The following is a 26,389-nucleotide window of genomic DNA, read 5'->3' as shown; positions in this document are numbered from 1 at the left end:
TGCTTGTATGGGTTCTATAATCCATGTGAAATCTATTTTAATTAGATTCACCAAAAAGCATATGTATAATTTAAACTAAAATTTTTCAAAAAATGCTACTTTTATAACTTTTAATAATTGTTAGAGTCTCAAATAAATTCCAAAAATCTGAGAAAAATTACTAATATTCTTCTTATGTGGTGGACTAATTTATAAAATTATTTCTAGCCCTTCGTTATATGGTGAAAAAATGTGTTCCTTTATAATGCTCCATTTATATATATATTTATCAGTTCATGTGATATTGTTCTTTTAATTCAATTTGAATTTAAACAAAATTTAAACATATATAAAATATAGTCATTGTAAATATTTTTTATTTATAGAATACTAATAAAATATATGTGAGTGAAATTTAGAGAGCGAGATTTAAAAAATCAATTGGAACGCGTAGAGAAATAGAGGAATTTTTTAAAGAGATTTTTTATATAAAAATAGAAGGAGCAAGATTTAAAGAATCGGTTGAAAATACCCGCAGCAGTACCTCTACGCCCCGCCACCGGCCTCCTCCGCCCCCTGCGACTGCACTCCGCTCCGCTCGACCTACCACGCCTCCATCCAGATCCAGATATCTCTTTTCTTCCTCCCACCAGTCTGACTCCGTCCCTTCCCTGCTGCAAGTTCACGCCGCCGCTGCCCCGTCTCCTCCAAAGAAGTACGCAGACTGCAACCGCTAGATCTAAGCATGCTAGAATATGTAACCATTCATGAAAGAGGTGCATTCGGTTTGTTGATTGCTCTCTGTGTTACCGGCTAGGCTGTAGAATGCCTGTATGCAAGGAAGTAATGTTTCTTGAGATCATACTCGCTTGTTTTTCAGCACTGGGTTTCGGCTCCATAGATCTCAAATCAAGATTATTGTATGATACATATTCTAGTTGCAGTAGATCATCAGAATTTTACTTTGCTCGAGTCATCATCATGCATACGACTGCACCCCACCACATCTATGCATGTCTCAGAAGAGTGATGCAGTCACTGTATTTACTTAGGCCATGCATTATCTACTTGCTAGATGATTTTTTTTTTTTTTGTAGCACCAGTCTGAAGAAGATAAGGAGCAAATTTATAGCTAGAAGAGGAAGTAAACTATGAGAATGTTAGGTTCTTAACAGTCATACTGTTCTGGTTCACTGTATAAAGGAGTTTAACTATCAGGGCTTTGTCTCAACGAATATTTTCAGGTGCATGGAGTGATGGAGGTAACCGATGCACCCTGGAGCCACATTTTGATTTTGTTGATCTCCTTTTTGCAAGGGCTGCACAAGGCTAGTACCTGAGAGAGATTTTTGCCGGGGCTGAAGCAAAGTCGGACATTGTTGTGAAGGTAAATTCTTCAGTTCTATTGGTGGGAAGAGATTAGGCAAATTGCAAACATCATAGCAGTACATAAGTGGCAAATTGTTAGCTTGAATTGGAGACATTTTTGCCATTGTTAAATTTGGTTGCAATCTTGCATTGTAGATGGACAAGAGGAGAAATATGTTAATTTTTGGGGTTGAGGCGTATATGACTATTGCATTGATGACCTCGGTTGTATGACCTGAAAGGAGCCCTGCGAGGTGTGGCCAAGAACCTGGAGCATGTATCAATTTCTTTTAGCGCAGAGCTGCTAGCTTCTTCAGACTGCGAGGGTCTGCAGGATCTTGGTAATCTCACGAAGTTGGAGATATGTGGGTGCGACGAATCAGAACTGTATTGGGCGAGCAATTCAGCTAGTTGGATTTGAACATGGTGAGCATATATGTAGAACGAGGCAAGTTCATCACCTTATTAATAAAGATGTCATCATAAGCACTCAGCACATTCCATCCATGTAATTAAACAGAAAACTAGATTATCATGTTCACCCATACCTTTCTAACCAAATAGAAAATTAGATCATCTCATCTAACTAACTAAAAAAACTAAGCCATCACATAAAAAAATAGAAATGACCGTATCCATTTAATGTTACCCTCTAACCAAACATACCTAAAGAGCAAGTCTGCTACACGTGGAGTGCAGGGAAGAAGACCATCCCCTTGTTGGTTCCTGCCACTGAGTGATCATTTGAAATTCAATGTCGATGTTGCAGTATCTCGGGGAAGTAACAGAGTGCAGATATGCATCAGGGAAGTTCATAGGGGCCAGTACAATGGCATGGAATGAGCTAACTATCTAACCATCCTGTAAGCATTAGCATGTGTATTGATAAAGTTAATTATACAAATACTTATTTAAAGTAGAGATATATGGTTATCGACTATGCATATTGAAGAAAAGCACATAAGATTTATATAGGTTGATGCGTCCCTTTGGATAATATTCATATGTCATATTTTGTTTTGATTAATCTCAGAAAAAGACAATTACAATAGGATATATCTCAATCTAATTCTAAGAATCTCGATGAGTTCTCTGGTGTTCTAAATTCTGAAATACTTGTCGGATAAATCTCGTTGTGGTATGACTTTTTTATAGATATTAATAGGTTGTTTCTGCTCTTATCTAACTAGGTTTGCTATGTCTTGCCTGTTCAGCTTAGAATCCCCATTCCTTATATAGTTAGGTTAAGGAAACTTATCATACTTGAATTTTCTGAGTCTAATTTTCTTGGATTGTATAACTTTCGAATATCTGAAAGATTTTTTTCTAATCTGAGGATGAATTCCATGTAGAACATAATGAACTACCTAGAATATCAACATATGACTTATTTACCCCATGACGGTTGTGGAACCTACCGTATCAGGTTAAGAATACGTGTACAATAGATACCCATTCTAAGGATATATCGTATCTCTATTAAATATATACAATTATTGATTATTTATTCCTGGTCACCATGTAATGAAACTCTTTGTTTTGCGGCTGACATAAACACGATGAAAATTTGTTTGGTCTTGGACTGCCTTGAAGTGGTGAAGAGTTTACAGGAATACACAAGATGCAAGTTCTCAGCGGTGGTTGTTGAGATTGAGGCTCGAGGGTGCCAGTTCGAAAATATGGAAGTACACCATGAAAGAATGGTGGAAAATGTCTCTACTAATATAAACGACGAGTTTAATCGTGCGTCTCTCCCTCCCCGATGTCGCCCTCCCATCCCCCACCATGCAAAACCATTGCTCCTCCCTCCTTTCCTGCTCCACCCTGCTTCCCCATGACACACAAACACAACCATTCCAATCGTCGTTCTTGATCCTTCCCTCCCTTTACTCTTCATCCTCGCTGCCCCCTCCCCTCATCTCGCGTTAACTACTCCACTCCCCTCGCCTTCTGCATCATGCCCACCTCCCAGGTCAGTCCAGGAGGTGCTCACCACCCTGCCATGCATGTGCAAGTCATGGGAGCGGGTGGTCATCGGCCCCAGTTGCAGCCAGGAGATCGATCTGAGCCCACCGTCCGTGCACCGTAACCTCTGTCTCAAGCCGCCGCAATGAATGCCATGCTACACCGGCCCAGTCTGCCACCACCCCAATCCACCACCACCACGCCGACATCACAACCCGTATGTGCCCGCATCCCGTGCGCCACCACTTCCGTCTCGAGCTGCAGTGATCGTCGTGCCGCTCTGCGTTCTCTACTCTAACCCGGTTCGTAGTCCTCTGTTTCTGTAGGAATGAGATTGGTGATTAGAGGGGGTGAATAGGTATCTTAACAATTTTTTGCGAATCGATGGTCTTCTCCTATTTGGATCACCAACGCACCTCAAAAACTCAAGCGAAAGCAAAAAATCAAGAGAAATTTTAAGATAAAATCGAGACAATACGACTCTATGGATAGTATATGAATCATAGATTTTATTTAAGATCAATCCATATGTTTTAGTACAAGAAAGATCACAAGTAGCAAAGAAACAAGAAAAGATAAACGCTGAGTAACGAGACTCTCCAAATTGATTGTCTAGAGGCAAGAGAATTCAAGACCCCATCACATAAGCGTGTGTATGTAAATTTTATGCCTCTAGCAACAAAAAGAATGATCTCACAAGGTGCTGAAATTTCAGCCTAAAAACAAAAAATGAAAATCAAAACCGGAAAAGAAAAACTTGCACACAAGGCAAGTGAACCAAGAGAGGAAAACTAGAAGGAGAGAAATTCAAACACATGAAACAAAATAAATATCATTACTCAAATAGGTCAACTCTATTTTTGGCGGATTAAAAAGATTTTTCTCTCAAAACTCTCACCTATTACATAGGTAAGCACTCATCCTCCTCTCCACTAAAACCATAGCATAATACTCTCATATGGGTGACACAAGGGGCTCAAATGGCTGATTAGTCATCTCTCATAGCCCTACTTCTCTATTTATAGGCCTAGAAAACTTGACCTCTAAATTTCCTAATTTTTTTCTTCAAAATACCTCTCTCTTGTAGTATACTTTGTACCATCGAGGATATTTTAGTCTATTTTCTTCTCCATTCATTGAACGGCCACGACGCCTTTACGACTTAGCTTCACCTCGACGCAAGCTTCACGATGGTGCCACGTACTCCTCCAGTCCTCCCACAGTTTTAAAGCCAAACTGTGAAACCCACGTTTCTTAAAGCGTGACTAGTTGTCACTTGCTTTCACCTGAAGCAAGCACTCCAATGATGATGTGTGTCCTCCATCTTGTGATCTTGATCGCCGGCAAGTCTCTCCCGCTCCCAATCCCTCGAGTCGTCTTGTCACTTGCACCGACATCCCATTCGCTTGACTTTGTCAACACGCCATCTTATTCTATGTTTCATACTTTGCTTGACCTTCATATGTACAATTAGGATCATTTTTTACTCCGCTCGACCCTCATTAATCGTACGGCACCAAGCACCCGTTTAGCCCCGATCACCAGCTATTGACCTCCAAGTTGCATCCATCACTTGCACACCATAAAATAAGCAAACACATTTTCCACACTCTAAAACATCTCCAGGTTAGCACAACATCAAAAATTACAACTCAGAGTACATTCAGCAGAAAACGTGAACACCGGATGTTCCGGTGTGTTATGCTCCTGAACACCAGACCATTCGGCGAATATAACATTATCTGTTCCAGGAAAATTTTGCTCTCTGTAGGAAAAGGTCCAGTAAAATCTTCTGGTGATCTCATATCCATCAATGAATAATCCGGTGTGTGCCAATCCACCAAACCACCCTCCTGCAACCTCTCTGCAATAAAAGGTCTGGTGCTTTCTCCGGTGTTCAAAAATACAGCACTAGACTATCCGACGTACATAATCAAAATTGGCGCCAAAAATCTACTCCATGCAGAAAATACTATGACGCTCTCAAAGTCTATCACTAGACCATCCGGTGTTTGCTTTCATTTCTGGTTCAACACTGAAAATGCTCCAGTAATACCCTTCAGTGTAACCACCACACTCACCCGACCTTTTCAGTGCATTGATCTCCAATTTCGTCCGAAATTTTGCTCTCTGCAATAAATAGTCCGATGAGTATATACTGCTCATAACAGAACATACGATGTTCACACCGGAACTTCCGTTGTGTGTAATTTTTCTACGTACAAAGAAGAATTCGTCAATTCCAAACACCGCCAACTCGAGTTAGACATGAACAAGAATAAGCATCCACAAACACATGCTAACTAAGTTCAAGACACATCAGCTATTGTCAATGCCTCATCACATGCAAACCAAAACACCTCTCCACTTGGTTTCTCAGTTTCTCCCCTCGAATTGATGCAAGGATTCGATTTTAGTTTAGTTGTCCGCATTTTAGTTTGTTTGCGCCAACCAAACCATTGGATCATCAGAGATGTGGGCGAGAGACATATACAGTTTGGACGCCACCAAGCTCCAGGACTTGCTCCCAAGCACTGGCGTGTGTCACCTATTCGACAGAATGGCTAAGTGGAGTGACAACAACAAGACATCAACGATAGGTGTGAACGCAGCGCCACAGTGGCCAACGAGTGCAAGATGATGTCGTTGCCTAATATGTCCAAGGTGTTTGATGTGATGTGCATGCTGACATCGCATGGATTGGACATCCAACAACAATGGTAGGTAGCTTGAGGGAAGATGGCACAATCTATTTTTGTCATGGGCTTATGATGGCCTGTTTTGGTTGTTCGTGGTATGTGTATGTGCTTATCCTTGTGATTACTTATCTGCATTTTAGTTTGTTACACTCACACTTGCAAGGTCAATCCTCATGTCCTGAATCGGTTTGTGTATCTTATATCTCTTCATTGTAGCTCTTTTTGGTCGACTTGTTTTCTTGTGTGGAACTTTTCCCCTGCAATTGTTTTGAGGTTGAGCATCACTTAACGGTTACATAAGGAGATTTGGGTTCAAAAACTATTCCCCACCGCAAGCAGTCTCTGGCGATTCAAAGACCATTGGTAGGCTAGGAGTGCTCATCTAGCATAATTGCACAATATTGATTCTTTATCTTCTCTTCATTAATTGTGAAATGCTGTGAAATCATGTGATTATTACTCTGAGAAGATCCTTTTCTAACACAAATCATATTATTTCAATGAATTTTTTGTTGGATAAACCGATGACCAGACTCTTCATAAGTTGTACCTTGTTAGACTATCTTTAGTTATTGTACCTTGCAAATGATCAAACAACAGTCGACGTCATATTTATTATAGTGCAAGAGATTAGCTCGGTTCACTATTTTCATTTTTTTTTGTTAATCTCACAATTTCAAATCCATCGAGCTCTAAGTAATTATCCTCGCAAGTTATAATATCCAGTATACAATATTGAGGGTGTAATTTAAAATTTTCCTTTCTGTAATCATAAAATAGCATGATCTCATATGTATTGAGCTACACTGTCAGCGTATAATACACTTAGGTATGTTTCCTTAATTGTCATAAAAATAAAAGTACATATTTAAGGTTTAGGTGATCTTAAAAAGCTATCTCGTGAGGAAGCCATATGGTTGTTGTTTCGTTAGATATTTAATATTGTTACTAGGCTTGTGTCAGACTTGATAAGATGTATTTAAAGAAGATACAAATGAGATGATATGGTTAGCATTGCAAACTTTTATTTGACATAAGTTATCGACATCATTTCTATATTCCCGCTGAAGTCTGAACATCAAGAGTATGGTTGATGATCTAACAAAAAAAAAAAAGCATTAGTGGAGATGAGTGGTATGTTGCACTTTTAAGTACTCATGTTCTCAGCCATTATCTTTTTTTAAAGACACTCATCTGATCATCTAAAAAATTTCGACTGCTAGTCATTACATTTTCTGAATAAATTGTTATTATACTCAAGAGATGCGAGAAATTGGATGGTCTCCCTGCAACAACAATGACAAGGCTTCTCGCATGGCTGCATGCAGGATGTTCGCCGAGACATCGATTTCCAGGGCCTCGGCTTATGATATCAGCGTCGTGATCATACAACTAAAGAAAATTTCAAGTTCTTAACTTAATTCTGGGAGAAACTAAATTAAGGCTATAGCTAGTAGCACTAGCAGACTGGTGATACCAAAGAAGGGCATGAAGGTAGACATGATATGTTGCTTCGCAGGTAAAAGTTTTCATAAGCTTGCACTATTTTATAGGGACTTTAACGATTATTCTTTTTATACATCAATTCTTTATGTACTTAATTGATTCAAATTCATTCTTTTCTTCTACTGTAATAAGGTAGGTGAACATACTTACTGTAAAAGGTTATTTGCCTATGTACATACTTAGATGCCTATTTACTTTATTTGATATTCATTGACTGAAAATTAGTATGTTTATGCTATTTTGGGCTATAAATTTGCATTGGTTGGAACCGTCACCTGAGTACTTTTATGTTATTTATGCTTTACAAAATATGAATATTGTGTTATGTAAGTTAGTCTTCTATTGTAGCTTATTATGTGGCACTTAATCAATTATATTATCTTATGAAAATTATTATCTCATGTTGCAATGTATGGACATTTAACTAGTAGATGCTCATATTTTAGTAAATAAGCTTCTTGTTTATAAAGAGGCCGCCATGTTTGGCTCATTATCCCTGCTTTGTCTAAAAAAACAGGCATACCGCTTCGTGGACTTCTCTATGCCAGCCTGGCAGCCAACACACGCCACGTCGGCCTTGTCCTATCCACTCATCGTGCACGCCGACCACCTCCTATCCAGTCCCCGACTGCAACGGTGCCCAACCACCGCGCCGAGCGCAAGACCTTGTCGTGCCCGTCTCCATGGCGGCCTCGGCGGTCGCCGTCTCCACCTCCCTGTGCAGTTCAAAGCACCCCTGTGGTCTGAGGCCGAGAACTCAAGCCCACCGTCTCGCCCATTCGCTCCTCGGCTGGCCATCGTCGCGCCGAAGGCTGACGGTTTTGGCCGCGGCGGGTAAGCCACCGGGCGAGGAAGAGGATCAGGCCCCCGCGTGGGCGCGGCCGGGCGCCGACGATCCGCCGCCATGGGCGCGCGAGGGTGGTGGGGACGTGCAGGAGCCCGGCGCCGGCCAGGTCCCGTTCTACGCGTACCTTCTCGCCTCCGCGGTCACCGCCATCGCCGCCGTACGTTTCTTTTTCTTTCGCCCGTCGCTCGCCGAAGCGCGGCTCGGAATCTTCACTGACCAAATCGCTCCGCGCCACAGATCGGCTCCATCTTCGAGTACACGAATCAGCGGCCGGTGTTCGGGATCATCAGCTCCGACAGCGCCCTGTACGCGCCGCTCCTGGGGTTCTTCGTCTTCACCGGCATCCCGACCTCCGTACGTATACCATGCCGTGCCGTGCACCCCTCTCTTTCTCCCGCATGCATGTGTTCTGCCGCCGCTCCCAGAACTGCATTACTCTTCCATTGCATTGCCTGGTTGCTTGACCGAGCTGCTGTGTAAAATTCCAGGGGTTTCTGTGGTTCAAGGCCGTGCAGACGGCGAACAGGGAGGCCGAGGAGCAGGACCGCAGTGACGGCTTCATGTGACTGAGAAACTTGCAGCTGCAGCTGCAGCAGCAGAGCACCTAGCGTATCGCTAGTGTGCGTATTCGATCGGGTGTGTCGCCTGATGTGTGGCATTGTAGAACTGAAGAGAGCAGACGAATCTGCAGCGGGAAAAAATACTAGCAGATTAACATCTGAGTGTCTGCACATGAATAGAAACACTTGCATTTTCGGTTGAAAATCGTACCGCGTGTTCTGCCTCTGGTTCTTTTCGCACACATCCAGCACCTCTGAATCGAACGCTTCAATTCCTGAAATACACGTGGGGTAAATTACATGACGGGGCATAGGACTTGTGACTATAGTTCAATTGGTACGCAAATTGCGATGATTTTTAGAAGCAATTTGTGATAGACCATTGCCATTGTTGGTCTTGGATGTCACTGATGCTCTATCCTTGTGCCAAGCACGTTGTCATTGACCTCCTCTTAGTTCTTACTATCCTGACGTTCCAAATTTGCTGCCATTGGACGATTTCAAGCGATGTCCACACATTGTGATATAGTTTTAAAAGTCAAACCAAACCAACATTGAGCCGGAAAAAAATATCAAAATTTACGGTTCAGTTTAAAGCCAGGCAATGCATATGGAAAGGTAGAAACCGGCTCAGCCGATGTTACGGGAAAACCGGAACCATTGGTTTAAACTTCCGATAAACCCAAGATTTTTGGACAGCAAAACTATCCGTTGCATTAGGCAATGCACAAGGCAATGCGCTGGTCAGGCGCTTGGAGAAGGGAACGGCTGTCTCGGTATTCGTTCTTGAATCAGTGACTGAGAGTAAGGGCTATGTGTATGGGTATTCACGTTTTTGCTACTATGAGATACTTATTTGTCACTATATCCTATATACATAAATTTAAAGTAGCTCGTATGTCATCTCAACAGTAATTACCATTTTTTTAAGTGACAACTTAGCAATTCTTCCTCGACATTGGGCTCTTGAGTGCGCTGCTTGGTGCCAGCCTAGTTAAAACTTTTTAACTAGCAAACTAATGGTTATGCATCTACAAAATAATTGTTTCCATTGTAAAATATGGCTCTGGTATAGATGCTTGATAATACAGTAATTATTCTCTCTTCTTAAGTATTCGTGTAAGCATCTTTGCATTGTATGATGCCCTTACTAGTCTGCGTAGATTTAGGGGTAAAATCGAAAATCCACAAAACAGAGGGACTTGAGCGTTGAGGTTTCCTCTGTCTCTCTCTCTTTTCTTCCGCCGCCGGCGACGGTACACAGCCAGTCCTCCTTCCACCGGGATATTCTCTCGTCGAGAGGCGTCGCCCTCCTCCTCTCCCGCGCCCTCACCTGGCACTGGACCAGGATCGGTTTCTTCTTTTTCTGTTAATTAACCCTAGCTCGCATGACGGATTGTTCTAGGAGCTCGATTTGCTCTGAGGACTGAGTAATTTGGTTCTTCTTCTTCGTCGAGAAAGATCAATCTACTCAATGCGCGGGTCAAGTTTATTTTTTTTAAATGGGGTTCAATTGAACCCCCATGCCCCACGTTACGCCCGCCCCTTTTCGTGTCTGTGCCTCGATTTTAGCTTGCTTCGTGTTCTTGGTGGTTTCGGTCGATCTGGTTCTGTCTCGTGTGCTAGATTCTTTAGCGCGACGCCTGCTACCAAGTACCAAATGCCCAACTCATTATCACAACAGAACCTGTTTCCTTAAATTCAGGGCACACTTTACCCAATCACATGCCAATTGCTGCCATAAAATTTGCATCTTGATGCCCTACATACTACTAGACGGCAGAAGAATTTCTGAACCTTTCTTTGATGGTAGACAAGTAGCTTCAGTTGTTGATCAATTACTGTATGCATCTTTGCCGGGGCTGTAGTGGCTTTTTTCTGGGTTTGTATGGTATCATGTTTAGTACACTTCTCATTTGCCGTGGAGGCCATGCCGTAATGCGTTGCTTAATATATCTGCGTGAAGAATACCTGTTGTTTGTTTCTGGTGTCATGGAGCTTGCACCGCATGTTCTTAAAATCATTCAAAAAATTTCTTTTCCAGGAGATCGAAGCAATTTGATTATGAGTAGCATAGGAACTGGTTATGATCTGTCCGTCACCACCTTCTCTCCAGATGGACGTGCCTTCCAGGTTGAATATACAGGCAAGGCTGTCGACAACGGCGGGTTTGTCTCCCCTCAAGCTTATTTCCCTTTTATCTTCTGCTTTGTAATTTTATTATTATGCTCTGTTGTTTCTGTTTGTAGGACTATTGTTGGGATCAAATGCAAAGATGGGATTGTCCTGGTGAGCGATTCTTGTTGGATTCTATACTTGGTTAGAGGGTTTTTAGTGTTTATTCGTGTCATAACCTGTTATGGTTTTGTTGGTCTGAAGGGTGTGGTGAAGCTGGTAACATCAAAGATGATACTGGAGGGGTCCAATCGGAGAATTCATTCGGTGCACCGGAACTCCGGCTTGGTAATTCTATTCTTCGCTTCTTTCTCTCTCTCCTTTATCTCGGTAGGAGTATACGATCCTATAGAGTGGCTTAGCTCTGATGATGTAGAAGTACTTCAGAATAAATGAAGTAAAAATTGCACTTTTAAAGTAATTGTTTGTTCTTTGGCATTGTTGTTTTTGTTAATGAGAGATATGAATGAGGCTTTCATTTGTAAAGCGATCTCTTTTGTGCCTGTCACGAGCCTCAACCAGTAGGTCCTCCGGCGATGACCGGAGGGCGTAGGTGTGGTGGACAGGGGGTCGAGGGCGGCTGGCCGCTCGGTGTCCTGGAGCTGTGGTGCTTGGGGCGAGAGAGAAAGAGAGAAAGGGAGAGCAGAGAGAGGGAGATAGGAATTGTTCTTGCTTGCCTTTCATTCATATGCACCTTTCCTTTATATAGGAGAGGGCCACTTATAATAGTTTCCATCTACCAGAAAGTATATGAAAGGAAATACATAATAAGGAAGCTAATATCCTGATTTAAGAGAAAGTAATAATCCGATATCCTGATTGAAGGGAAAGTAATAAATCTGATTCTAGGGAGATATATTTGGTAAGACTTGTTATGGAAACCTAGCCACTGTGATCCGGACTTGCCGCACCTGGCTTGGGGTGGTGGCGGCTGTAGGTTTGACCCCATTGTCATTTTTCTATTAACGGTATTTTAAAATTGTGTTTGTGTACTTAGATAATTCTTATCCTCATTTTCAGGTTTTTGCTGGTTTAGCAGCAGATGGTAGGCAGATAGTCTCAAGAGCAAAATCAGAAGAAGCCAATTATGAAAAATGGGAATTGCTGAATCTTTGATTTCGTGTAACCTTGTTTTATATAATTGTACTATAAAGCTGCAATGCATCAGGGTGTACGGACAAACCATGCCTGTAAAGGAGTTGGCTGATCGTGTAGCCAGCTATGTACATCCAGGTACACTCTATTGGTGGCTTAGAGCATCTTCAAGAGACTCTTTAAATGGTTTCTTATAGCTAAATATAGGGATTTTAATTCAAAATTCATCTCCAACAATATCTCTATCTCACTCCCTATCTTTAGGGAGTCCTAAAAACACCTCTCTCGCTCTCCATTTTTGGGGAACGCATCTGGTTCCCAAAACGCTTTCCCGCCCCTGGGCCCACCCCCACCTCATCATCCTCCTGAGAGTACGCGCCCCGCCGTCGGTGTTGGTGCTCGCGTCGGTCATCTGGTTGATCGCCTGCGCGCTGCTGTGGCTGCTCAACACGTTCGTGTTCGCGAAGGTGAGCCGCTGTGTGAACGGTGAGCGGCGGCGCAGCCGAAGATTCGACGCAATCCCAGACGGACCGGCGAATCAGATGGCAGCGCAGATGAACAGTTCAGGAGAGATGGAGCTAACAGTCGGGGTCCACCTGTTGGTGAGATAGGAAAAGGAGCTGTTGGAATATAGGGATTGGAGTATAGAGAGTCTGCTGGAGAGGGTAGCAATATAGGGAGTGAAATTTATTGGGAAGGCTCCCTATATGGGGATATAGGGAGTGGATTTTAGGTAAGACATTGAATATTTTGTTCTGTGCAATAAGCTAGTCTACTTGACATGTTTGTTTTAATGTAAACTCCTTATTTTCAGGCCTTTTGGTTGTGGAGTTATTCTTGGAGGTTACGATAGGGATGGGCCACAGCTCTACATAATCGAACCTTCAGGCCTCTCCTATGTGAGTTCTTACCCTAATACATGAGAGTGCCTTCATTTTGTCTTTATTTTCTAGGACTAAGAAAGGAGTCAAAAAGACCTAGTTGGCTAGGTTATAAATATGTTTGTGTCATGTTAGTGGCTTCTCTTATCGCCCTATGTAATGGGTTGATGTGCATTTTCACTAGGGGTTACAACTCTGTTAACATGTATTTGGAGTAGATGTTGTATGTAATGTTCAGTACACATGGGCATGCATACAGAATTCATAACTTGTGAATTGGTTTTTTGACAGAAATACTTTGGAGTTGCACTGGGGAAAGGAAAACAGGCTGCTAAAACGTAAGCCAATCAATTTTCAGTATAGCTTATTTACTGTATGATTTCTACATTAGTGCCCAACCTCTCTCTAATCACTATAACACATTTATGTGGCACATTCATAACATACTATATTAGATGATCCTATAACTACCATCTTAACAATTTAAAGTATAGGACCCTTTAGGATGTTTTTCGTGATTCCTATGCCTTCGTTTACGAATATACAACAAATGAGAAATGACCCCTCCACCGTTAGCATTGATGCATATGCTAGTTTTATTGAGCAGCACTTGTTCAATAGGAAAAGATGCGCATGTTGCTTATATTGGGATTACCACTATCAGAGGCTTAGTTTGTCATTTTGATTCAGTCCTATTTTACTGTTTTTGCCATTTGGATATATTAACTACTCAATAACCTCTTTCTTAATTTAGAACCATAACAGAAATATTTTTTCTGGCTTTTGGTGAAGATTCTATTAAGTAACTAGATTCTGCAGTGCAGCATCACAACACCAAACTAGCCTTGAGGCTATAGTTTTGTTAATGGAAAAAGTCCAAATTACTCCCCTGAACTATTCCTAGTGTCCGGATAACCCTTCGAACTTTAAAACCCTTTATTTAACCCCCCGAACTTTAAATACCGGATCACATAACTTTCTGGAGTGGTTTACAGCAGCGGTTTTAATGACGTGACTGCCACGTCACTTGTTTTTGCCACGTGGCTACCACGTCATCTCCCTCCCTCCCTCCCTCCCTCCCTCCCTCCCTCCCTCCCTCTCTCTCTCTCTCTCTCTCTCTCTCTCTCTCTCTCTCTCTCTCGCGCGCGCGCGTTTTGAAACCGAGTTAGCTTGGGCACTAGTGGAGCTCGTCGCATATGGCCTGAGTCATTCGACTCGAGAGAGAGAAAGATGACGATGGGAGGGAGGGAGAGGCCAGCGGAAGGGAGAGAAAGGCAAAGAGAGGCCAACTGGAGGGAGGAGAGGTAGAGAGAGGCCGACCGGAGGGAGAGAAAGGCTGGCAGGAGAGGAGTGAGCGAGAAAAATATGACATGTGGGTCTGCTTGCCACGTGCGTACTGCCATGTCAGCGAAAATGACATCGTGGGCTACCACGTCAATAAAACCGCCGCCACGTCAGCAAAACCACAGAGAAAAACTACTCTAGGGGTTATGTGATCCGGTATTTAAAGTTCGGAGGGTTAAATAAACGGTTTTAAAGGTTGGGGGTTATCCGGACATTAGGAATAGTTCATGGGAGTAATTTGGACTTTTTTCTTTGTTAATTGATGAGCAGCTTTTACATAGAGTGAATTCATCTAGCAAACCATTTTTTAGTTCGTATACTACTTTCTTATGGGCTTTGGGGTCAATGGAAAGAGTTGGCAATTGGCAAACACAGAATGTGCATTATTATTGAAACATTCGCGGATTACCTTTGTGATTCTACTGGTTCTGATATATTTGAATGTTGTGGATATTATCTTACAGGGAGATAGAGAACTTGAAGCTTTCTGAGCTAACCTGCATGGAAGGCATTGTTGAGGTTGCAAAGATGTATGTCCTAAATCTTCTTTTTTTACCATTATATGCGAGTTTCCTAGAGAAGTTTTCTCCCTTGAATGGCTTGAAAGTTTCAGTTCTGTAAGGACATGCGGCAAAGATGTCAGTACCTGTTACTTAATGACTACGGATTTTTATTCCTGGGGAAAAATAACATGCTAGCCGTAGAAGGCGTGCCAAGTTCACATTACATTTTACAATATTTGTGATCCATGTTATGAATATTTTGCTGCTAAGGAATAGTTTTTGTTGGAATCTACTAATCCATTACATGTAGGCGATACAATAGGCTTGTACTCTAGCGTAGAGTTCTTTCTTGGCACAGATTATTACTATGATGTAGATTTGTCGTATCAAGGGGCTAGTGTTAGTGGCACTCATGTCAAGAGATTCCAGAGAATAATTTAGTGAACTGACATTAAGGTGCAACTATTGAGATTTTTCGAATTTTCTCTATCGCTCTTGACCCTTACTCCTTCCATGCAGAATCTATGGAATACATGACGAAGTGGAAGACAAAGCTTTTGAACTGGAACTGAGCTGGGTGTGCAATGAATCAAACCGTCAGCACCAGAAGGTATCCAAGTCCTCCGCGCTTGATTTCGTTCTGGCAATTCCAGTCTCATCTTTTGTGTTCTGAACCCATTGCTCACTCGCTGTACAGGTCCCGGCAGATCTTCTGGAGCAGGCGAAAGCAGAAGCGCAGGCAGCGCTGGAGGAGATGGACGCCGACTAATTGACAATCCAGCAGACTATGGCCCGGCATTCTTTTCATTATCTGGATCGCTCGGCCTTGCGCGCGGAGAACACCGGAAACCTCTTCGTGCGCCGCGCCCTTTTTCACCAGCCCCGCTGTGCGCACGGAGCACGACGCGGTGGTCACAAAAACCTGAGGTCACGCGAGGCGAGGCGACGGGGAACTCGGCCCGGCACCATGGACGACGTTCCGTTGCCCAGTTCCTTCGTCCAGGTTAGGACAAGGAGTCATATTCCTATTTTATTTAGATAGGCTGCTTTACCTATTTTTTAGGTCTCCATGGAAAGACGGTCTTCGAGCTATGTTGAAGAGTCGGAGTCGGAGACGAAGAAGTCTTTTGTGGTTTCACTCTCCTCTAATAGGACCAGGGCGGCATGATGGATTGTTAGAGCATGTGCAATGGATATTTAGAGGAGGTGCTTAAAGAAAAAAATAAATATTTTTTTCTTAACTGTAGTGATACATGTGCTTAGCAGAAGGGTAATATGTTTATTTTAGCACTGTTACTTATATTAGTGTTAATAAGATAGTTGATTTTATTTAAGTAATTGTAGTTTTTGTTTTTACTGAAAATTATAATTTTATGTAGATGTATATTCTTTTCTTAAGTATCAGCTATAAACATATAGCATTGTTATGGCTTATTTGGTAGAGTTCTCTTTGATACAAATTTTTTTTAGTGAGTGATTCTCTGGAGTAAGTAATTATATAGTTAAAAGTGATTCTTTAAAATAAAATATATGGAGTAAATAATTCTGTGTGAGAAGTGAATCAGGAAAAGTTGCTTTTTTCAACTCCTTAGCTTCTAATTCATTTAAGAGAATTATTTTCACAGATTTTACTCAGAGAACTAAAAACTGAAAGCTGTTGTTTAGTAGAGCTCCTCATAATTCCAGTCGAGAAGCTACTTAGGAGCTCTATCAAATAGGCTCTTAATTCATTTAGGCCATCTCCTGTGGCGGATGGTGCATGGACCAAAGTGATCGTGCTTGAAGCGAATCATCACTTCTGGAGAAGCCGAACCATAAAGCTCGATCATCGGAAGCTGCTGCGGGTGGTAGCCGCCCTGTAAAAGAAAAAGAAATTCTATGAGATCCGGTCTCATAGAAAGATTTCTTATGCATGTCATGGGTCATCCTTCTTTCTCACAGTTGCATATGCTAGTCGTTGAATCAGAAAAGAACGATATGAATCAGAATCTCATAAGGATATTTCTGCGAAGAGTCTCGCATAATTTTTTTCCCTGTAAAAGGTCCTTTCGCATATTTTATTTATGTGACCATGCATGGATCTCACCAATGCGATGGTAAACCGACGCAACCAGTGTAGAGGTATTTTTTAAGGCTAAATCGGACCTATCCAACTGGTCCTGACGGTCGGTCCGGTATGAATCTAGCTAAGCACGATCCGATTAAAACACGGTCTGTTAGGTTCAGCTAAGTAAACAGGATATGATGTACCGTTTGAGTGCCTTAGCCACGGCCCACGATATGACCCAGACACAGTTACGACACGGCGGGACAAGGCGGCCGGGACGAGTCATGCTGATACGTCGTGCCGAGACGTCAGCTTTGCATTTAGCTAGAGCTAAATAAACTAATAGTAAGCATATTAGGTAGAGCTAAATGAAATAGGTCATCAAGAGTCATCATCGTCTTTTGTCATTTTAAATTTATTGTTAACTCATGTGATTCCGAACGATATCCGGAGCGGCTCTTCGCATATTGAAAAAACTAGACCGTGATTAAACTGAAAAATACCTATATAACCTGTTCTCATATTCTAAAAACTGGACCGACGGCTGGCGGGCTTAGGCAATGGGAAGAAAAAACATGTTGAAATGGGTAAGCTTTAGGAAAACCGGTGGAACCTGAGGTTTTGACTGGGACGGCTTGTTTAGGGAATCATCTATTGCGATTAATTCCTGACATTGTTCACTGAAAACTGCAATAATTAAAAGCACTCGAGGCTTTCGTCTAGTGCGTGCTCTCCTCTTCCCCTTGGAGACTTGGACTGGACTTGTGTCGAGTGGAGATCCATCTGGGCTTGGATCCATCTCTTCTTCTACTGGTGAGAAACCCAAGCTTGCTTGGTCGGATTGTTACTGAGTTTTAGTGTCCGGTGTCAATCAAATCCGAATCTTTCTCTCTCCTTCCATTCTGTTAGTTGCTGATATGTTCTGTCACCATGTCAAACAAATCGATGCATAGTCCATCCATGGTTCGATGTTTATTTTATAGAAATTTCGGGGGTTCATTTGATTCAATTCCCCGAGTAAGTACGTTACTGTTTGCCCACTCGGTTGGTGCTGATTTAGGGGAAGGTTGAATTCAGGATTATTATTTTTAATTCTATATACATATTTAAAAAATAGTTAACCATTTATTCTGTTAGTTGCTGATTTGTTCTCTGCATGTCACCATATGGAACAAATGATGCATGATCCATCCATGATTCCATTTTATTCTTTGACGCGCGAGATCAATGCACCCGAGGTGCGGGTACCGTTTATTTTACAGAAATTTCAAGGATTAATTTGACCCGAGGTGCATATCACCATATGGAACAAATTGATGCATGATCCATCCATGATTCTATTTTATTCTTTGATGCGCGAGATCAATGCACCCGAGGTGTGGGTCCCGTTTATTTTACAGAAATTTCAAGAGTTCATTTGACCTACCTATTTTGCGTGTCAAGTGTGTAACTGTCTGCGCACTCTGTTGATATAGATTTAGTGAGAGGTTATCGGTAGTGGCAATCTAAGATATATTTCTGTAAAATATATAGAGATTCTATATACATATTTAAAAAATAGTTGATAAAAAATTTATACATATGATCTCTATATTCTCAGATAAATATTTTAAAATTTTGACTAGATTTTTTCTAAAACTTTAAGTATTTATGACCGAGTGAGTACTAAATGCATATTAGTCACGATCGCGATCTTAGCCTATTTATATCCGAGCTCGGCGGCGCTCTGTCTCGGCTTGTGCCTTCTTCTACCTTCCGTACGCCGCCCATTCAACGGCCGGCGCTCTCGGTCTCGTTTTCTGCCTTCCGCACGTCAGCACGAGCCGCCCATCCCAACGGTAAGTCAGCGCTCCCGTCGCTTCGCCCGTGGTGGTAGATCTGCCAACCGGCGGGCGGGGTTGCTCCGCCGGCCACCTCTGGCGGTAGCCAGAGCTCGCGGGGTGGTAGATTCGCCCCTGGCTGTCGGGGTCGCCTCCTAGGTTTCCTGTGTAGTTCTTTGTTCTTTTCCAGTTTTCTCTCCTTTGAAGGTTTTGGTGGAAGCTTGCTGTCTTAGTTAGGTTTGTTTTTCATTAGGTTGGGGTGCTTCTCCCCCATTTTTGTGCTCTCGGAGAAGGCAAATGTTAGGGTTGGTGTCTTGGTGGCTCCAGGGTTGCTTCAAAAGATTATCTTTGAACACCATTACCGTGGCCTAAGGCTCCGAGGGTTTGCGTTGTGATGGATAATTGGATGCATGTTAGATCCAATGTGTTCGTGAGTACCACTTGTGAGGTGAACCTTCTTAGCCTTCCTGTATGAAGTGTCATTAGTATCAAATTATCAATCATAACAAGATCAATCCCCCTAGCCTCCCTTGGTGAATTCCAGTCAGAATCCCTTGGCGGGAATTTGTTCGGTACCTCCTTGAAATTGCAACCATTCGATTTCCCCCCTTGACTAAATTCCTGCCTCTCAACTAACTGCCATAGCCTCATGGGTAGCAACTTCATTGAAAATCGTTTGGCATCTGGACGTTAAGCCAAAACTTCCAGTGAAACCGTCCAAATGATCATTCCATTGAGGACAAACTTATATTCAACCAGTTAAACCGTCATTCCCCTTCCAATTGATGCCTCTTTTTGATGTTTCTCAGAAAAGGCTGTTTTGCCAATACACCGCTGCCACCATTTCATCTCCCTCTAGCTTGATACGCATTTTTCCAACTTCTTGGCTGATCACCAGCCAACTTCCTTGACATCATTGGCACCCTGGTGCTAGTGGGAGACCACAGTCCATAAACATCCAGTTCATGACTAGTTCTCTATTATGAACTTCTCCTGGTTTCTCCTCCCCCTTATTAGTTGTTTTTGCTGGCAAACGCACAGTGGCCAACTATTTGGTTTGGATGGCGGCAGTCGGAATGATTCATATTGAAGAACACAAGGTGACAAGGGCTTGAGGTTTGCTTGTATGTACCTGGTTTTGGTAGGGTTGTCGGTTGTGTCCTGATAACGGCTAATGAAGTTATAATACATGGTAGCATAGAGTGACTTATGATAAAATAACTACTATAGTAATGGGCCCTTAAAGGAAAATAATAATATTGTAATGGTAATCTATGAGACACGGATACTTCCAAGTAGGTGCGTATCTGAGTCCGACACCATATCCAGCTCGAATACGTATCCGAGAAGTACCCAACCAAAAATAATTAGAGAAAAATCGAATACCTCAGGAATACTTCGTAGATACCTCGCGGATACGGTCTGGCCCAGCAAAAATCCTCTCGGCGCACTCGAATCCCTAATTTGCTCGTCTCCCTCTTGTGTCTCGCCAGTCACTCCTCGCAGGCTCGCAGCCGCCTCCTAGTCTCGCTTGCATCTCACCCGCCGCCAGCACGTGGGCCATCTTGCCGTCACCAGTCTCGACCTCGCCAATGGCTACGTGCGCCTCCAGCTGGCAACCGCACCGCCCTCCAGCCGGTAGCCACTCTACCCGCTCGCTCGGCTGCACAGAAGCCACTTCACAGTCCGCCCGCCCTCTTGGCCGCACGGAAGCCACCTCCAGCCGACAGACCACAGCCTGCCTGCGCCTCCACTCTCCAGCCGGCAGCGCCTGTACTAATTTGGTCAGTAGCCATGCGCCCATGCCATGCCATGTTTCCCATGCCGGTCTCGATCTGCTATGTGCAGAAAGGAAATGAAAGGGCCATATATATGTGTACATCTCGATCTGCTACGTTTGTTTCTTTAGTGATTTTCTTCCCTTGATCACATACAGAGACAATAATGTTTGTTTCTTTAGTCGATTTTTGCTACTTAATCTACATGCTGAATTTGGACGACATTAGCATTGTGTTTGTGAAGCAAAATAGCAGCAGTTGTGGGCTATGTGAGAACTTGTTATTTTCTTTTTTGCTACCTGTCAGTAACCTACATACAGTTGTTATGTGTTGTTAACACGAGTGCAGAACTGGTTCTTCTCACAATATATAATGATGCTTGTCCTGTGTTCTTATTTGTTCTTTAGCTCATTCAATTCAGTGAGTAGGTAGAAAAATGATATATCTCTGAATATTTCTCTTGGTTCAGTTCTGTCAGCTGCATGATAATAGTTCTGTGCAAGTTATTTTTATGAAGCTACCTGGTTGTTAATTTGTTATGTCCTTTATTATAAACTGAGACTTTAAAGTATGTTATGTAATAGAATTTAAGTAGAATATGTGCGTAACTTATTTATGTATTTTTAAAATGTAAATGTATCCATGTAACGGTTTTTTTTGTAAAAATGGCGTACCCCGTATCCGTATCGGGCCGATACCGATACCCGTATCCGTATCGGTGCTGCATAGATGGTAATGGAAACAAAAAAGTGCAAATAAAATTTCCGACTGCAGTTCACCATTCTTCAGGTAAAGTTGTGAATTTTTTTATTAGGAAAATGTTTCTTTTAAAAGCACTTTGCCAACAAAACTTTCTAAGAAAAAAATATGCGAAGTGACTTGTAGGGTGACAAAAGTACGCCAGACTGTAAAATGGAGTTTGAGTTTCACATGCTGGTTACAGTTGCATGCTCTTTTTTTTTTTTTTCCTGGATGCAGCTCAAGGATTTATTTTGCTTACCCAATGCGCTCAAGGATCCACTGAACTTTGAGTCTTTGCTTACTCCACCAAGTATTTTCTTTTGTCTAATACTCCACTAAGCTTTTGCTTTCTTTGGCAGGAATTTTCATACATTTGAGATGTACAGGGCTTCAAATTTCTTACCTGATCCTAATCAGGAGCTCCTGGATGCCAAGCCATTGAGGTCTTTAGCTCCTATGTTCCCTGCACCCATGGGAGTCAATGTTAATCAGTTAAGCACGCCGCCATTGGTCTGTGTCACTCCGGTTGGCCAATTTCCTACAGGGTTCGGTGCTGGGAACCTTCCTGCCTTTGGATCAATCACCACTTTCAGTGCCACTGCGAATGGTGTTTCCTATGCAGGCACCAGTGCTAATGGGCCCATTGATGCCACCCCTATCTCCGCGTACAAGACGAGATCAAGCATTATATCACTTGATTGTGATGATGAACCTTACTCGGGTAACCAAACTTCGGCATCTGGACGGAAGACTAGGCGAGGCCGTCCTCCCGGTTCTGCTGCTGATGGCTCAAATGGAGTTAAGTTAAAGCGCCCAAAGCCCACATACAAGAATTTTGTTGCTGGCAAGGAACTTGCCTTTCTGCCATCTTCGTCCACTGATCCCAGGGAGATTGTGGAAGCAGTTCACATGACCTTTGAGGCACTCAGACGGAGACATCTGCAGTTGGATGAAACACAAGAGGCGAGCAGACGTGCAGACCTGAAGGCTGGTGCCATCATGATGGCCAGTAATATCAGGGCCAATTCGGGAAAGAGGGTAGGAACTGTCCCTGGAGTTGAAATAGGGGATATTTTCTATTTCAGGATGGAGCTGTGTGTCATTGGGTTGCATGCACCTAGCATGGGTGGCATTGATTACATGACTACGAAATTTGAAAATGACGACGATTCTGTAGCGATATGTATCGTCTCTGCCGGCGGTTATGAGAATGAGGATGATGACACAGATGTGCTGGTGTACAGTGGTCAAGGGGGAAATAGTAGGAATACTGAGGAGAGGCATGACCAGAAGCTTGAGAGGGGTAACCTTGCTCTTGAGAGGAGTCTGCACAGGAAGAATGAGATAAGGGTTGTACGGGGCTTCAAGGATCCATTTTGCATAACTGGGAAAGTCTACATATATGATGGCCTCTACAAGATTCATGAGTCCTGGAAGGAGAGGACAAGGTCTGGTATCAATTGCTTCAAGTACAAGCTGCTGCGTGAACCTGGACAGCCTGACGGAGCTGCAATATGGAAGATGACTCAGAGATGGATAGCTAATCCAGCTACCAGAGGCAGTGTTATACTAGCTGATCTATCATCTGGGGCTGAAATTGTGCCAGTTTGTCTTGTCAATGAGGTAAACCATGAGAAAGGACCTGGACAATTCACTTATACTAATCAGGTTAAATATTTGAGGCCCCTCAGTTCTATGAAACCGTTGCAGGGCTGTGGATGCCAGAGTGTTTGCTTACCTGGTGATGCCAGTTGTGCTTGTGGACAACATAATGGAGGCGACTTACCTTATAGCTCATCAGGATTGTTGGTATGCCGTAAATCAATAATATATGAATGTAGTGAATCTTGCCATTGTTCTTCAAATTGCCGGAACAGAGTGACCCAAAAAGGGCCCAGGTTGCATTTTGAGGTCTTCATGACCACAAATCGAGGCTGGGGTCTTCGCTGCTGGGAGCCTATTCGTGCCGGTGCATTTATATGTGAGTATACCGGTGAGGTCATTGATGAGCTCAAAGTTAATTTGGATGATAGTGAAGATGATTACATTTTTCAGACTGTATGTCCTGGTGAGAAGACTTTGAAATGGAACTATGGGCCTGAACTAATAGGTGAGGAGAGCACATATGTTTTGGCTGATGAATTTGAGCCACTGCCCATCAAGATAAGTGCAAAAAGTATGGGAAATGTCTCTCGTTTCATGAACCACAGTTGCTCACCAAATGTCTTCTGGCAACCAGTTCAATATGACCATGGAGATGACAGGCACCCACATATCATGTTCTTTGCATTGAAGCATATTCCTCCCATGACAGAACTGACTTATGACTATGGTGTGGCTGGAGCTGAGTCCAGTGGTGTAGGTTCTCATAGAACTAAAAACTGCATGTGTGGATCACGAAACTGCCGGGGTCTATTTTGATAGATTGAGGGGCTTGTTCATTGTGGTTAATCATGCAAACCACAATCTGCTAGGTAAGGTTCTTTTCCAGATTGGTTTCTTTCTTTCATTATATATGTCTATTTCTTTTGATGGTGAAAATGGGCAACATATCAAGTGCACTCCGCCTTTGTGGTGTAATCGTTTAATCTGGTTTCAGTTCGAGCACCAAGCAAACATGAAAATTCCGGGATCCAAAGATGATTATGTAGTCTATGGAGTGTTGTAGCACCTTTTCAAAATTGGACTTGACACTCAATGAGCCAACGTGTTAGAAGAAACAAAAATATGTGTTTTCTGTGGCCAGTAATATTTGTCAATACATTTTCCTTTTGACTTCATTTGTCAGATTTTTTTTTCATGTTCAGAAGTACAAGGTAGAGTAAATTGAGAAGAACATTTTTGGAAAGCCGCCTTGCACAATTACACCACAAAGGCTGTTTGTATATGATATTTTACCACCTAAATGCCCTGTTTGTTGACTCGCAATAGTTATGTGATCACTAACTCTTCATGTATGTAGGAGTATCGTAGAATCGATCATTCATCTTCTGTTTGAACCAGCTTTTCTTTTTATTTACATTTCATAATGTGATTTGGAGCTGCAAATATAGGGTGATGATAGGTCAAGCTCCGCTCTTTTCTTCTTTTTTAGTGGGAAATGTTATTGCAAATGTTTATCGCCCAACATCATTCTTCTACATTTGAGTTTAATAACTTTGTTTTTTTTTTTTTTTTTTTTTGTCTCTGTGAAACCTGCTTGACATCCTACTTGTTCTATATTGTTGTTCTTTCTGCAGATCATTCTGTTGGCACCTAAATTTGAGCTATGGCATTATATGGCCCTAGGGTGATATGACGTCTCCAGTGACGCTGTTTAATATGTGAACTGTGAAGACAGTAAATTATCGTCGAACTGTAGTATTCCTGTTGTCGTATGCCGCACTCTGGCGTGCACTGCATGGTGGCCGTTGTACCACCATTTGTTCTGTTCTTTATGGGGGCATGTACTGATGTATTGCTGCTGCCGCTGCTGATCTTGTGGCATCAGTTTGTACCCTCCTGTGTAGGCTAGCCCCTGTTTGTGCTGCCTGCCTATTAGCTGTGAGCCTGTGACTCCTTAGCTTAGACTCGACCATGTAAATTTAGGATCATTCTGCCTCAATTTCTTAGTCTCCCTTGCCCCTTTTTTTTAACGATTACAAGGATGACGCACGCCCGCACATTCCACCACATATGAGCACCTACATATTCCTGTCTCGCTTGCCCTTGGCCTGTGTTGCATGATAGTTCAGATTTTCGTCGTGAAGGGATTTTTATTTTTTTTAGTGTTTTAACGATTTTTTTTTACGGTTTCTGTCACGAAAGGATTTTTAAGATTATTCTCTTTAGAATGGGATTCTTTTCTTTTCCTTCGTGATTCCTTCGAAAGAAAACTGTTGGAGATGAGAGAAAATAAAGAGAATATAAATAGAAAAGAGAATCGAAAAAATAATGAAATGAAAGAAATATGGTTAGAGATAGTCTTACGATACGAAGCCATTTGAAGTTTCACGGTGAATGCTCATGGAGCAAGGGAGGAGTGCAAATTGGGACCCCAGTTTCATGGTGGACGCCAGAGAATGAAATTCGCTGCAAGAGGTTTCTGACGCTGTTGCGGTGACCAGTTCTGTTCCGGCTTTCCTTTCTGGGGGGTGAAGCGGCGTATCTGACGCCGGCGCCGGCGCCGGCCGCCACGCTGTTGCTTGTGTGGGCTGTAGACCTGTTGTTTCACCGAAAGTGACAGCCGAATGTACGAAGGGGGGATCCGCATCTCCGCAGCAGCGACAGCGGGGGTGTCGTCGGCGTCGGCTCAGCAGGACACGCACGTCCATCTGTCCCCCACCTGGCATCGTCGGCGTCGTCAGTTCATCGCGGTAGCTGACTAGCAGCATCCACGACGACGGAGAGATGGATGGCATTCTATTCTGACAGCAACTGGAACAGCAAACGTGGCGCCGCGTGCACGAGTCCCGCCCCGCGCCTCGGACCCGCGGCCTGGCTGGCCGGCTCGTCCGCGCCGCGCCCACGGCCCGCTTCCCCGCCACGTGCCTTCCCCGCGTAGGGATGAAAATGGACGGCAAACTCTTTTATCGTTTTTATTTTCATATTTTTTCTTAAAAACGTCATAAAAAAATAAAAATTAGTATAAGCTTAAAAATATTAAGATATTGAAAATGAATCAATCCAAATAAAAACACGCCGATATCAGACGAGAACCAATAATTAAAACCAAAAATATCAGTTTGTAGAACCATGACTTTAAACATTGACACGATACATAATTAATTCATAACAACAAAATTAATTCATATTATATACAGATAGACCACATAGTAATATAAATCTCAACTGAAAAATAGTCATCATGTCGTAACACGAGTTCTCGACATAACATACAGTCACATAAAGACTAAGGTTGAAGACGATGCAGGCGCAGGAGCTTGAACGACATCAGTAGGTCGGCAGCCGACTGAACTAGGTCACTGGGGTCTGGGTGAAGTTTGGGATATGTGTGATGTTTGGGCTGATCGGTTAAGCTTGGTCTGTGGATTACATTGTGATCTGTGAAGTTTAATTTTAATTGAAAAATTAAAAAAATC

General features: G+C 42.7%; 3 protein-coding genes across 5 annotated transcripts; all 3 read left to right on the top strand.

Moving 5' to 3' along the window:
* Positions 1 to 8,116: 8,116 nt before the first annotated feature.
* Positions 8,117 to 9,148, top strand: LOC133929844 (uncharacterized). Its single transcript, XM_062376602.1, has 3 exons — positions 8,117 to 8,521; positions 8,602 to 8,718; positions 8,853 to 9,148. The coding sequence occupies exons 1-3, from the start codon at positions 8,201 to 8,203 to the stop codon at positions 8,928 to 8,930; spliced, it is 516 nt and encodes a 171-aa protein (XP_062232586.1). The 5' UTR covers positions 8,117 to 8,200; the 3' UTR covers positions 8,931 to 9,148.
* A 682-nt stretch (positions 9,149 to 9,830) lies between these two features.
* Positions 9,831 to 16,339, top strand: LOC133929119 (proteasome subunit alpha type-3-like). The gene is made up of 10 exons (XM_062375739.1): positions 9,831 to 11,092; positions 11,174 to 11,213; positions 11,304 to 11,387; positions 12,120 to 12,202; positions 12,268 to 12,350; positions 13,005 to 13,093; positions 13,367 to 13,413; positions 14,884 to 14,949; positions 15,442 to 15,532; positions 15,620 to 16,339. Exons 1-10 carry the CDS (start codon positions 10,770 to 10,772, stop codon positions 15,689 to 15,691), a joined length of 978 nt encoding a protein of 325 aa, XP_062231723.1. The 5' UTR covers positions 9,831 to 10,769; the 3' UTR covers positions 15,692 to 16,339.
* A 2,325-nt stretch (positions 16,340 to 18,664) lies between these two features.
* Positions 18,665 to 24,689, top strand: LOC133929118 (histone-lysine N-methyltransferase, H3 lysine-9 specific SUVH1-like). 3 transcript variants are annotated; one of them, XM_062375737.1, is made up of 4 exons: positions 18,673 to 18,807; positions 21,297 to 21,356; positions 21,668 to 23,782; positions 24,548 to 24,689. In XM_062375737.1, the coding sequence occupies exon 3, from the start codon at positions 21,687 to 21,689 to the stop codon at positions 23,727 to 23,729; it is 2,043 nt and encodes a 680-aa protein (XP_062231721.1). In that variant the 5' UTR covers positions 18,673 to 18,807; positions 21,297 to 21,356; positions 21,668 to 21,686; the 3' UTR covers positions 23,730 to 23,782; positions 24,548 to 24,689. The 3 variants fall into 3 exon arrangements, with proteins under 3 accessions (XP_062231719.1, XP_062231722.1, XP_062231721.1); XM_062375735.1 differs by lacking the exon at positions 21,297 to 21,356 and having other exon boundaries at positions 18,665 to 18,807; XM_062375738.1 differs by lacking the exons at positions 21,297 to 21,356; positions 24,548 to 24,689 and adding an exon at positions 23,908 to 24,471 and having other exon boundaries at positions 18,665 to 18,807.
* Positions 24,690 to 26,389: the final 1,700 nt, after the last annotated feature.

The sequence above is a fragment of the Phragmites australis genome, chromosome 9, assembly GCF_958298935.1.
Source record: "Phragmites australis chromosome 9, lpPhrAust1.1, whole genome shotgun sequence".
NCBI lineage: Eukaryota > Viridiplantae > Streptophyta > Magnoliopsida > Poales > Poaceae > Phragmites > Phragmites australis.
Note: the sequence above shows the minus strand (reverse complement) of the source record. Positions and strands in the feature narration are given on the sequence as shown.

Excerpts from the sequence above, each read along its gene's own strand:
- LOC133929844 (XM_062376602.1), top strand. The coding sequence starts at position 8,201 with ATGGCGGCCTCGGCGGTCGCCGTCTCCACCTCCCTGTGCAGTTCAAAG. Across the intron at positions 8,522-8,601 it reads CGGTCACCGCCATCGCCGCC|ATCGGCTCCATCTTCGAGTA; the intron begins GTACGTTTCTTT and ends TCCGCGCCACAG. Across the intron at positions 8,719-8,852 it reads TCACCGGCATCCCGACCTCC|GGGTTTCTGTGGTTCAAGGC; the intron begins GTACGTATACCA and ends GTAAAATTCCAG.
- LOC133929119 (XM_062375739.1), top strand. The coding sequence starts at position 10,770 with ATGCATCTTTGCCGGGGCTGTAGTGGCTTTTTTCTGGGTTTGTATGGT. Across the intron at positions 11,093-11,173 it reads AAGGCTGTCGACAACGGCGG|GACTATTGTTGGGATCAAAT; the intron begins GTTTGTCTCCCC and ends TTCTGTTTGTAG. Across the intron at positions 15,533-15,619 it reads CAAACCGTCAGCACCAGAAG|GTCCCGGCAGATCTTCTGGA; the intron begins GTATCCAAGTCC and ends CTCGCTGTACAG.
- LOC133929118 (XM_062375735.1), top strand. The coding sequence starts at position 21,687 with ATGTACAGGGCTTCAAATTTCTTACCTGATCCTAATCAGGAGCTCCTG.